The sequence below is a fragment of the Cervus elaphus genome, chromosome X, assembly GCF_910594005.1.
Source record: "Cervus elaphus chromosome X, mCerEla1.1, whole genome shotgun sequence".
Classification (NCBI taxonomy): domain Eukaryota; kingdom Metazoa; phylum Chordata; class Mammalia; order Artiodactyla; family Cervidae; genus Cervus; species Cervus elaphus.
Window position 1 is genome coordinate 52,565,479 of NC_057848.1, and position 12,701 is coordinate 52,578,179.

Sequence of the window (12,701 nt, forward strand, 5' to 3'; positions counted from 1 at the left end):
TGCCATGCTCCTCTGTCCATGGGATTTCCCAGGCAAGAATAGTGGAGTGGGTTGCCATGTCCTCCTCCAGGGGATCTTCCTGATCCAGGGATCAAACCTGTGTCTCCATGGGGTCACAAAAGAGTCACAAAAGAGTCGGACACAACTTAGTGACTAAATAACAACAACAGCAATCTAACGAACAGAAAGTAAAAAGAATGAAGAAAATTGAAGAACCTCAAAGGCCACTGAGACACCATCAAACACACCACTCATGCATAATGAAAGTTCCAGAAGAGGAGTGGAGAAAAAAGGAACATAAAAAGTATTTGAAGAAACATTGGATGAAAACTTCTCAGATTTCAAAGATTACACATCCAAGAAGCTCAATGAATTCCAAGTAGCACAAACTCAGATATTCACAGCTAAAGAGGTCATAGAAAAACTACTGAAAGCCAAAGCCAAAGAGAGAAGCCTGAAAACAGCAAGAAGAAAATTATATGCCTTATATAAAGAAATCACAATAAAATTAACAGCTGATTTCTAATCAGAAACAGTAGGGACAAGAAGGCAGTCTTATGACGTAGTCAAAGTGCTGAGGGAAAGAAATTCAACCTAGGATTCTAAGAATCAGTTCACCATAGCAACAGCTCATGACAACACTTTGTCCTCCCCAGCTTCCGAGTGTCCCTTCAAGTCTTCCGCTGTAAGCTGTGCTGAGGGGAATGGCGTGGCAGAGCTCTTGAGCGGACACTATGGGGGACGAAGGAGGTGACAGCTTCGCAGGTATTAGCACTGACTGCCTTAAACTGGAGTTATTGGAAGAAATCCATATGAAAGACTTAGTGCAGATCTCAGTACTTGAAATAAGACAAAAGATAGAGGAACTGGAAGACAAACTCAATTCTAACCATGAAGAGAGTGAATGGAAAACCCGTTATGAGGCACAACTTGAACTGAATGATGAACTAGAAAAGCAAATTGCTAGTCTCCAAGAGAAAATGGAAAAAATCCGTGGGAATCCTTCAGATAGACTATCTTCTATTCGTGTCTACGAGCGGATGTCAGTGGAATCATTAACTACATTACTTAAACAGCTAGAAAAAGAAAAAAGGAGCCTTGAAAGTCAAGTGAGAGAGTATGCACTTAGACTGGAACGAGAATCAAAGGCTTACCACAAGGTGAAGGATGAATGTCGTATGAACCTAGCTAAAATGTCTCAGCTCTCTGACTCACACCACTCTCTTAAAAGACAACCAGTGAATCGGAACAGAATGAAAGAGAATCCAGTGAAAACAGGAAGATATAATCCTGCTAATCAGAAGATGGTAAATGCCAAGAGAGAACCAGCAAAAAAGATTACAAGATCAAATCATCTTCCAAAACTAAATCCATGATTCCAGAACTGGATGGATTTCTCTATTTTTTCCCTTTTTTCATTTGTAATATTCAAACTGTGAAGTTACTGTTCAACACATTTTTCAGGGAACAAGATAGATAAGAAAGAGCTATTAAACCTCTTTAAGTTCCTCTTCCAGTAGTGTGTTCTTTTGTCTACCTAAAAGAAATTTTCTTAGTAATTTAGTCTAGTTACAAAAATTATTTTAGAAAGTAATTTTAGTGACCCTAAAATATGTAGCAGCACTGTTTGTGATTCATAAAATATCCTAGGAAACCTGAATGCTGTTATCTTACACTTGATTTTAATAATATATCCCTTATCTACTGATACTAATATTGTTATTATATTTGGTTTCTAGTTGGCTATTAGCTTAAAAATGTGAGTTCATCAAAACTGTGTGCTATTTTAGGCTATATCATGCTCATTTTTTTGTCCATTTATTTTTATTAGTTGGAGGCTAATTACTTTACAATATTGTAGTGGTTTTTGCCATACATTGACATGCTCATTTTTTAAACCCAAGGTTTAGGCAAAGCTACAAACCAAACGCATTTTAAACTTTGACTTGAAGCATCATGGTACTGTGGAAATAGTCTCCAATCAGGAGTCAGCTTGGCTATAGTCCCCTTCTACTGTGAATTTATGAGAACTTGGGAAAGTCTCTTCACCTCATCTTTATTTTCTTTGTGACCCCACGGACTGTAGCCCACCAGACTCTTCTGTCCATGGAATTCTGCAGGCAAGAATAGAGTGGGTTTCCATTTCCTTCTCCAGGGGATCTTCCCAACCCAGGGATCAAACCCAGGTCTCCTGCATTGCAGGTAGACTCTACCAACTGAGACACCAGGGAAGCCATAGTCCCCTTCTGCTGTGAAATTATGAGAACTTGAGAATGTCTCTTCACCTCGTCTTTATTTTCCACACCTGTAAAATAAATGAGGCAAACTATGCAACTTCTAAGGCTTCTTACCATTCTAGAAAACCAATACTTATTCAACTTATTCAACTACTGCAAGGACTTGCCACTTAGTATATGGTGGGTGATATATGTCATTTTGGGATGCTTATTAATTCATAGTGATGGCCTAGATTTTTGGAGCAAACTTTGCAAGTGTCCACAATATTCAAGAAGTGGAGATTGAATAAAGATAGGAAAAAGTTTCTTTTAAGGCATTTAGAAAATATATTGAATTCTCTTATTCATGTTTAGACTATTTTTGCAATTGTCACATAGGTCTGCAACATAAATATAATTTATTCTCCCAACTTAATAATAAACAAAACTGTTAGCCTTTAAATTTCCAGAAATCATCCAATGGTAATTATAGTTTCTAGCTTATGTTGTTCTCACCTGATATCCTAAAACCTAAATTCTTTCTATTCAGAATTGCCAGTATTGACTACCAAATACATTTCTATAACTATCTCTATAGATGTTCACTTTCTTTCTTTAAGGAAGAATGCATAAATTTCATACAGCCAAGTAATTCTTTTATATGACTTTAAAATGCAATGCAGTGAAATATAAAGCAACTTCCTATAAATTATTCCACATTGGAGTTTTTGGAAATATTTCTCCATTCTTAAGCTAACTACAGATATTATATATTGACAGCAAGGAGATCCAACCAGTCCATCCTAGAGGATATTAGTCCTGAATATTCATTGGAAGGACTGATGCTGAAGCTGAAACTCCAATACTTTGGCCACCTGATGCGAAGATCTGACTCATTGGAAAAGACCCTGATGCTGGGAAAGATTGAAGGCTGGAAGAGAAGGGGACGACAGAGGATGAGATGGTTGGATGGCATCATCGACTCAATGGACATGAGTTTGAGTAAACTCTGGGAATTGGTGATGGACAGAGAGGCCTGGCGTGCTGCAGTCCATTGGGACACGTCTGAGCAACTGAACTGAAACGGAACTGAACTGATGGGTTAGTCACTGTCGTACCCAGCTCTTTGTGACCCCATGGACTGTAGCCCGCCAGGCTCCTCTGTCCATGGGATTTCCCGGGCAAGAATACTGGAGTGGGTTGCCATTTCCTTCTCCAGGGGATCTTCCCGACCTGGGGATTGAACCGGGGTCTCCTGCATTGCAGACAGATTATTTACCATCTGAGCCACCTGGGAAGCCCACTATGACCTATATTATTAAACAAATACTAGATTTTTATGTTATATATTATCTTTCATATCATTAGCAGCAAATTAATACTCTGAATATTAGTAATAAGTATAACTACCACAGATCATCACTGAAGAATTAACAAGCTTGTTTCTATTAATATCACACAGACAGAGGTAGGCCATTGTAGTGATTAGATTGAGGAACATTTAAAATTATCTCAATCATTGTGATGGTTGTATTAGTTGAACATCTTATCATGGGGACTCTATCACATTTAAGTGTTAGCTCTGCAAGAGCTATGTTGAAATACTTTCAAATGTGACAAATTATCTTTTTTTTTAAGTCTCTGTCTTAACCAGAGTGATGAGATGCTGGTGGGATAATATAAAGAACTGAAATGGGAGACTCTGTCAGATCTGTGTTCTGGTATCAGAAGTTAGAAGTTTTGCCACTTTTAAGCTTTTACTTTGAGTAGATCGTTTTTCATTGACTCACTTTTATCATTTATAGAATTGGGAGGGAATATTTACTCTAACTACTGCCTTGTAATTGCAGTGCAGGTCAAGGGTATTTAGTAAATAATTATCTATTTCTTTGTAACTTTTTTCCCACTTTAAAAAAAGTGAGTTAGCTTTTACTAAATTTTGAGGTATAAAAACAACACCCATAAGACAAAAGATGAAACTAAAAGTTTTGCAAGAATTCAAGATTGAGAAAAACTCTCGTTTTAAGGTTTCTAGCAGTCAGTACAAAGAAGGAACAAGTTACACAACTCTCTCTTTTTTCTGTAGAAGGAATATACAAACAAATGAAAAGTTTAATCTAGTTCTAATTTCTGAAGATAATTTTCCATGTGAGGTTTTATAAGAAAATGCAGTTATTTACTGCAATAATCAGAGCAGGGGCCAATATAGGGGAATGGGATTAAGAGATACAAAGTACTATGTGTAAAATAGATAGGCAACAAGGATATACTGTACAGTACTGGGAATTAAAGCCATTATTTTGTAATAAATATAAAAGGGAGTATAATCTATGAAAATATTGTATCACGATGTTCTATAACTGAAACTAATATAATGTGGTAAGTCAGCTATATTTCAATTAAAAATAACAGTAATAATCAGAGCAAAGATGAAAATTTGGGGTCCTTTTGGCTTAACACTGAAATGTGTATTAATATCAGTATTTAAGCTCAGAATTCATTAAGCAAAAAATCAGTTAATATTTAATATATTTCAAAATCTAAAATATCTAAATGTATCACAGGATATCAAGAAATATCATTTATAAAACAAATATTGCTATAATCAAAAAGATACGTAATAACTGTCTTGGCGAGGATATGGAGAAATGGGAGCTCTTATACATTGCTGGTAGAGATGGAAAATGGTAAAGCCACTTTGGAAAACAGTCTGGCAATTCTGCACAAGGTTAAACACAGAGTTAACACATGACCAGGCAATTCTACTCCTATGTATACAGCCAAGAGAAAAAACTATGACCACATAAAAACTTGTCCACAAATGTTTATAGCAGTATTATTTATAATAGCCAAAAAGTGGAAACATCTCAAATGTCTTCTAATTAATGATTAGATAAACAAAATGTAGTATAGTCAAACAATGGAATATCACTCAACAGTAGAAAGAAATGAAGTACTGGTATATGCTATGACATGGACAAACCTTGAAAGCAATATCTTAAGTGAAAGAAGCCAGTCACAAAATACCACACATTGCATAATTCCATTTATATAAAATGTACAGAAGAGGAAAATCCATAAAGGCAGAAAGGAGATGAGCTGTTGCCTGGGGCTGGTAGAATCATTGAGAGGATGAAGAGTGACTGCAAAGGGTACAGGGTTTCTTTCTTGAATGATGAAAATTTCTAAAATTGATTGTGGTGATGACTGCATAACTCTGTGAATATACTGCTAAAAACCATTGAACTGTACAATTTAAATGGGTTAATCATATATAATATGATTGATGTCTCAATAATTCTGTTATTTAAAAAGTAATTCTATATGCAGAAAAATAACCCTTAAAAATCAAAAAGCCCCACAAACAAAGACAGTCTCAGGGGAAAAAAAAAGCCTAAGAAAACAAATTGCTATCAGACTTGCTTGATCAGGCTGAAGAGGAATTATAACTGAAGTCCCCACAAAGAAATAGAGCACCAAATGGCAACCCACTCCAGTATTCTTGCCTGGAGAATCCCATGGACAGAGGAACCTGGCGGGCCACGGTCCACGGGGTCGTAGAGAGTTGGACATGACTGAAGTGACTAAGCATAAGCAATGTTAATTAGGGTTTCCCTTATGGCTCAGCCGGTAAAGAATCCACCTGCAAAGCAGGAGACCTGAGTTCGATCCCTGGGTTGGGAAGATCCCCTGGAGAAGGGAAAGGCTACCCACTCCAGTATTCTGGCCTGGAGAATTCCATGGACTGTAGAGTCCATGGGGTCACAAAGAGTTGGACATGACTGATCGACTTTCACTTCAATGTTAATTACATAGGAAAACAAAATACAAATATATTTTTCTTTCCTTCTCAAAACTGATTTAAAAGATATCTGCATGAAACAATATTATTAAAACATTGTTCAGAAATTAGTGGCAGAGCCAGGGGCCCGAGTTTAGCTGTGGGGGGTGAAGGTGGTCAGGTTAGGGCCTAAAAAATAGTGTTGAGAATATATAAGATGTAGTGTATATGACAATAACAGCACAAAGGAGGGCAGAGGAAAGGGAGCAATGTTAGAGCAAAGTTTCAATACACTACGAGAAATAAATTAGCATCAATGTGAAGTACATTGTTTTAAGACATCTACTGCAATCCTCAGTGAAAGGAGGATCCTCAGTGAAACCCAATCCTCAGTTGTGTCCAACTCTTTGAGACCCCATGGACTATACAGTCCATGGAATTCTCCAGGCCAGAATACTGGAGTGGGTAGCCTTTCCCTTCTCCAGGGGATCTTCTCAACCCAGGGATTGAACTTAGGTCTCCCACATTGCAAGCAGATTCTTTACCAGCTGAGCCATAAGAGAAGCCCAGAGCAACCCCTAAAAAATAATTCAACAAGAAGAGTAAACAATGGAAACTAAAATGGCACACTGGAAAATATCTGTTTAATGAAACAAAGGCAGTAAAGGAGAAATAGAGGGAAAAAATACATGACATAGAGAAAATAGCAAAATGGCAGCTATAAATAATTATATTTATATTATAATCAATAATTATATTACATGTAAGTGAAATAAGCATTACAAAAAATAGATTATCAGAACTTCCTTGGCAGTCCATTGGTTAGGACTCCACAGTTACACTGCAGGGTTTATAGGTTCCATCCCTGGCCAGGGATCTAAGATCCCACATGTGGCTCAGCCAAGGAAAAAGAATAGATTATCAGACTAGATTACAAAATAGCATCCACCTGCATGCTGTCTAGAAGAGACACACTTTAGATTTATGACACAAATAAGCTAAAAGGATAAAAAATGATTTCCAATGCAATCAGCAACCGTAGGAGAGCTGGAGTGGCCATATCAATGCATTAGTTTTCTATTGCTACGTAACAAAGGATCACAAATTTAGCACCTTAAAATGATACCCATTTATTAGCCCATAGTTCAGTAGGTCATGAAACCAGACAAGTACTCTGCTTAAGTCTCAAGAAGCCAAAATTAAGGTGTGGACAGGCTGTCTTCTTATATGGAAGTTCTACAAAAGAATCTGCTTCCAACAACAAAAGGGCATCAACTGCCACAGTTCAAAGAATTTGCTTCCAAGTTTAGGTTCTTGGCACCAATTCAACAGCTATTCCTTGTAGCTGTGAAGCTGAGGTCCCCATTTCCTTGATACATGGACCCAAGTACCTTCAAGCAAACAATGGAACATCAAATCCTTCTTGTGCTTTGAATTTCTAATCACCTCTTCTAGCACCAGCCAGAGAAAACTCTGCATTTAAAGGGCTGACCTGATTGGGTCAGGCCCACTGGATAATATTTGTATAGTAAGTTTAACTGATGTGGGACTTTAATCATATCTGGAAAATTAATCACTTTGCGTTAATCACATGGTATTTGGTTGAATAAGAAGGAAACAAGAATCTTGTGGAGCCATCTTTAGAATTCTGCCTACCACAACTAATATCAGATAAAACAGACTTTAACACACACAAAAAGTGTTACTAGAGGGAAAAAGACATCTTGCAGTGAAAAGGGGTCAATTCACCAGGAAGACATAACAATTGTAAATACACACCTAACAAAGTGGCCCCAAAATAAATGATAGAAAAACTGACAGAAGTGAAGGGAAAGTAGTCTCCAATATCTTACTCTCAACAATAGACAAAAGAACTAGAGGAGAATATCAGCAAGGATAAAGAAGACCTGAACTTGACCTAAATTATTTCTATAGGACATTCCATCCAACAGCAGCAGAATACACAATCTTTTCAGTGTCCATGGAACATTTTATATCATTCATGTTTATGGTTTCTGCTAGGCCATAAAACAAGCCACAATAAATTTAAGAGGATTGAAATCATATAGTGTATATATCTGACCACAATGGTATTAAATTAGAGATCAGCAACAGAAAGAAATTTAGAAAATCCAGAAAGATTTGCAAATTAAACAATACATTACCAATAACCCATAGGTAAAAGAAATCACAAGGGGAGTTGAAAAGAAATTTCAACTGGATAAAAACTAAAACACATATTAAAATGTATGGGATTGAGCTAAAGCCATGCTTGAAGGGAAACTTATTGCTTGAAATGACTATGTAAGAGAAGAAACATTGCAAATAAATAATCTAAGTTTTCATCTTAAGAATCTAGAAAAAGTAGAGCAATCTAAACACAAGGCAAGCATAGATAGGAATAATAAGGGCTTCCCTGGTGGTCAAGTGGTTGAGTCTGCCTTGTAATGCAGGGGATAGCAGTCCAATCCCTGATCTGGGGAGATCCCACATGCCACATGGCAGTTGGGCTGAGCCCATGCTTTAGAGCCCACAAACTGCAACTGCTGAGCTCATTCATGTGTGGCAAGAAATGAAGTCAGGCACCCTGGAGCCTGTGTTCCACAACAAGAGAGACCACTGCAGTGAGAAGCCCATGCACCACAACTGGAGAGGATTCGCACACCGTAACAAACACCCAGCACAGCCAAAAATAATAAGAATAAATAAATATGCTTCTTAAAAGATAAGGATCAACTTCCAGCAGAAATCAATAAAATAGGAAATGGAAAAACAGAGAAACTAATGAAAACAAAAGTTAGTTCTTCGAGACCAACAGTGTTGATACACCTGTAGCTAGACAGACAACGAATAGAAAAAGATTTAAATTCTTAAAATCAAGAAGGAAGAAGCAGACATCACAACTGACTCTACAGCAATAAACAGTTTATAAGATGGACATCGCTGGTGGTACAGTGGATAGGAGTCTGCCTGCCAATGCAGGGGACACAGGTTCGATCCCTGGTCCAGGAAGATTCCACACGCCACAGAGCATCTGGGCCTCTGCACCACAACTATTGAGTTCACATGCTGTAAGTGCTGAAGCCCCTGCCCCTCAATGAAGAGTAGCCTCCTACTCACTATCATTAAAGAAAGCCCACACACAGCAACAAAGACCCAGTGCAACCAAAAATAGATAAATATGTAAATAAATATTTTTTTAAGTTTATAAGAGAATATTATTTAACTACTTTATACCAGCAAATTAGATACCTTAGATGAAATGGACAAATTCCTGGGAAGACATAATTTACCAAAACTGACTCAAGAAAAAGTAGAAAATCTGAAAGATTGTAATAGGTAAAGGAATTAAATTTGTAATTTAAATTCTTTCCACACAAAAAACCCAAGAACCAGATGAGTCCACTAGTGAATTCTATCAAACATTTAAAGGATAAATAATAACCATATTCTAGAAAGTACTAAAGGAAAGAACACTTCCCAACTCTCTCTACAAGGCCAATATTAGGTCACACTAAAGCCAGACAAAGGTAGCATAAGAAAAGAAAACTATACATCAATATCCCTCATGAATAGAGGCGAAAATGCTTTTGAAAATTAAACCAAATTCCCTGGTGGCTCAGGGTGAAGAATCCACCTGCTTTTTTGGGAGACCTGGGTTCGATCCCTGGGTTGGAAAGATTCCCCTGGAGGAGGGCATGCCAACCCACTCCAGTTTTCTTGCCTGGAGAATTCCATGGGCGGAGGAGCCTGGCGGGCTACAGTACATGGGGTCACAAAGAGTTGGACACGACTGAGCGACTAAGCACAACAATATATCAGGAGCATTTTACACCATGACTAAATGAGATTTTTTTCCCAGGAATGTCCAGTTGGTTTAACATTCAAATATCTTAAGGGGTGGGCTTCCCAGGAGGCGCAGTAGTAAAGAATCCTCCTGCCAATGCAGGAAGATGCAGAAGACCTGGGTTCAATCCCTAGATTGGGAAGATCCCCTAGAGAAGGGCATGGCAACCCACTCCAGTATTCTTGCCTGGAGAATCCCATGGACAGAAGAACCTGGCAGGGTGCAGTCCATGGGGTCACAAAGAGTTGGACATGACTGAGCAACTAATGCTTTCACCTAAGAAAGCTGTGCATATTTGATATTTTTACATATGTGTGAGACATGATCAATAACACAGAAGAATGGAAATGTATATCATGTTTAGAGAAGAGTGAGCAGTGTAATTTAAATAGGGTACATGATATATGTGTGTGTGTGTGCTTAGTCGCTCAGTCATGTCTGACTCTTTGCAGGAGGGACATGTTCTATTGTTTTTTCCAAGAGCCCAACATTGTGCATTTTGAGTAGTGAAATGTGTGCCTTGGCTACTATTAATACTGTTGATAATGAGTGCTGAGCTCTTGGCAAAGCCTTATATTGTGACCTTGGAAGGAAAGTTATGACCAACCTAGACAGCATATTAAAAAGCAGGAACGTTACTCTGCCAACAAAGGTCCGTCTAGTCAAAGCTATGGTTTTTCCAGTAGTCATGTATGGATTTGAGAGTTGGACTACAAAGAAAGCTGAGCACCAAAGAATTGATGCTTTTGAACTGTGGTGTTGGAGAAGACTCTTGAGAGTCCCTTGGACTGCAAGGAGATCAAACCAATCAATCCTAAAGTCCTGAATATTCATTGGAAGGACTGATGTTGAAGCTGAAACTCCAATACTTTGGCCACCTGATGCCAAGGGCTGACTCATTTGAAAAGACCCTGATGCTGGGAAAGATTGAAGGCAGGAGGAGATGGGGACAACAGAGGATGAGATGGTTGGATGGCATCACTGACTCAATGGACATGAGTTTGAGTAAGCTCTGGGAGTTGGTGATGGACAGGGAGGCCTGGCGTGCTGCAGTCCTGCTGCTGCTGCTGCTAAGTCGCTTCAGCCGTGTCTGACTCTGTGTGACCCCACAGACGGCAGCCCACCAGGCTCCCCCGTCCCTGGGGTTCTCCAGGCAAGAACACTGGAGTGAGTTGCCATTTCCTTCTCCATGGGGTCGCAAAGAGTCAGACACGACTGAGCGACTGGACTGAACTGATCTGAATATATAGAGAAATGTGATTTTATATTTTGGGTATCTGTGAGGTAAGATTTTCCAGAGTTCTTTAACCTGACAGAGATGATTTTTAGACAATGCCCACCAGTTTATAATAAATTTAAAGATGGAACTATTTGCTAGCCAGGGCATCCAGTGCTAAAATGGCTGCTTGAAGTTTGGCCAAGTGCATGGTTTGGGGAGTCCTGTCCTTTTTTAGGGCCATCCTGATTAAGGGATAGAAAACAGCAACATTCCATTGAGCTCCATTTTGTAGGATGGTTAGCAAGGCTATTTGCATAGTCTACTGTTGCTTGTACAGTTGATCCCAAGGGGTTTCCCAGGTAGCCAAGGGCCTGGGGGAGGGGTGACTTCCTCTAGCACCCTGGAATCTGGCAAGGGACTAAGGACAAAGGAAGCCATCCCCTCCTGCAAGTAGAACATGTCACAGGGCCCAGGTATGGTGGCATCTTGATTAAGAAGGCCCCCATAGCTGTGCTGAGTTGGTGGGGTGCTCTTTCCATGACTCAAAGCATAATGGGCAACTGAGTATGGAAAGTCACAGGCTCAAGATCTGTGAGGACCTATTTTTAGAAAATCCCAGTAGGTAGCCAGGCATTTTTTTCAGGGGCAGTATATTGCAGCAGAGGGCTTCCCAGGTGGCGCTAGTGGTAATGCCTGCCAATGTAGGAGACATGAGATGTGAGTCCAATCCCTGGGTCGGGAAGATCCCCTTGAGGTGGGCATGGCAACCCACTCCAGTATTCTTGCCTGGAGAATCCAATGGCCAGAAGAGCCTGGCTTGCTACTGTCCATAGGGTTGGAAAGAGTCAGACACAACTGAAACAATTTCACGTATGTACATATATTGCACCAGAAACCCTTGGGCCACCTATGGCCATCAGAAATGGTACAGACAGGACTTCCTTGGCAGTCCAGTGGTTAAGACTCCGCACTTCCACTGCAGGGGGGCTTGGGTTCCATCCCTGGTAAGGGAACTAGGACACCACATCCCCTCAAAAAACAAGTTGTGCAGAGATGATGGGAGGTATTAGAAGAGGTTGCTAAAGTCCCTTTAGTGAAGGCACTTGCAGGGGGGGGCATTAACAGGAGTACCTGTTGATTTTCATTTGGGAGTAAAATTTGTAAATGAGATATATGTTGTCATTATAACCCAAGAAGGGCTAAATTTATATTTGAATTTGTATGTCCTTAATGAGTGTGTCTAAAGAATTACTCTGGAGGAGCATGTTATCAATGGGATGCCATACCTGTGCTCCTGGAGAAAGGTGGATGTAGGTAAGATCTTGTCTGTAAGGACTGTGTGTCATGGCAAAGCTTCTGAGGTGCCCCATGGGTAGGCTGGAGAAGATGTATAATGTCCCTTTAGGGTAAATGCAAATGACCACTCAGAGGCTGTTGAATGGGCACTGGACAGAAAATGGTAGCCAGAGCTAAAGAAAAATATTTTTTAAAAATATTTCCCAGTTGTCAAATGAATAGAATCAGTGATTTTGATAATATTGGATAACTTGTATGGGGTCCTTGGTGGAGGGGCCCACAGCATAAAGGTAGTGATAATCCACCTTGAGGTACATCCCTTCTTATTTTTTTTAGATTTAA

At 39.3% G+C, this 12,701-nt stretch overlaps 1 protein-coding gene across 1 annotated transcript; it reads left to right on the top strand.

Annotated features, from left to right (window-relative positions):
• Nucleotides 1-637: 637 nt before the first annotated feature.
• LOC122689121 (coiled-coil domain-containing protein 169-like) lies at nt 638-1,376 on the top strand. The gene has a single exon (XM_043895284.1). The coding sequence runs from the start codon at nt 735-737 to the stop codon at nt 1,374-1,376; it is 642 nt and encodes a 213-aa protein (XP_043751219.1). The 5' UTR covers nt 638-734.
• Nucleotides 1,377-12,701: the final 11,325 nt, after the last annotated feature.

Excerpts from the sequence above, each read along its gene's own strand:
- LOC122689121 (XM_043895284.1), top strand. The coding sequence starts at position 735 with ATGGGGGACGAAGGAGGTGACAGCTTCGCAGGTATTAGCACTGACTGC.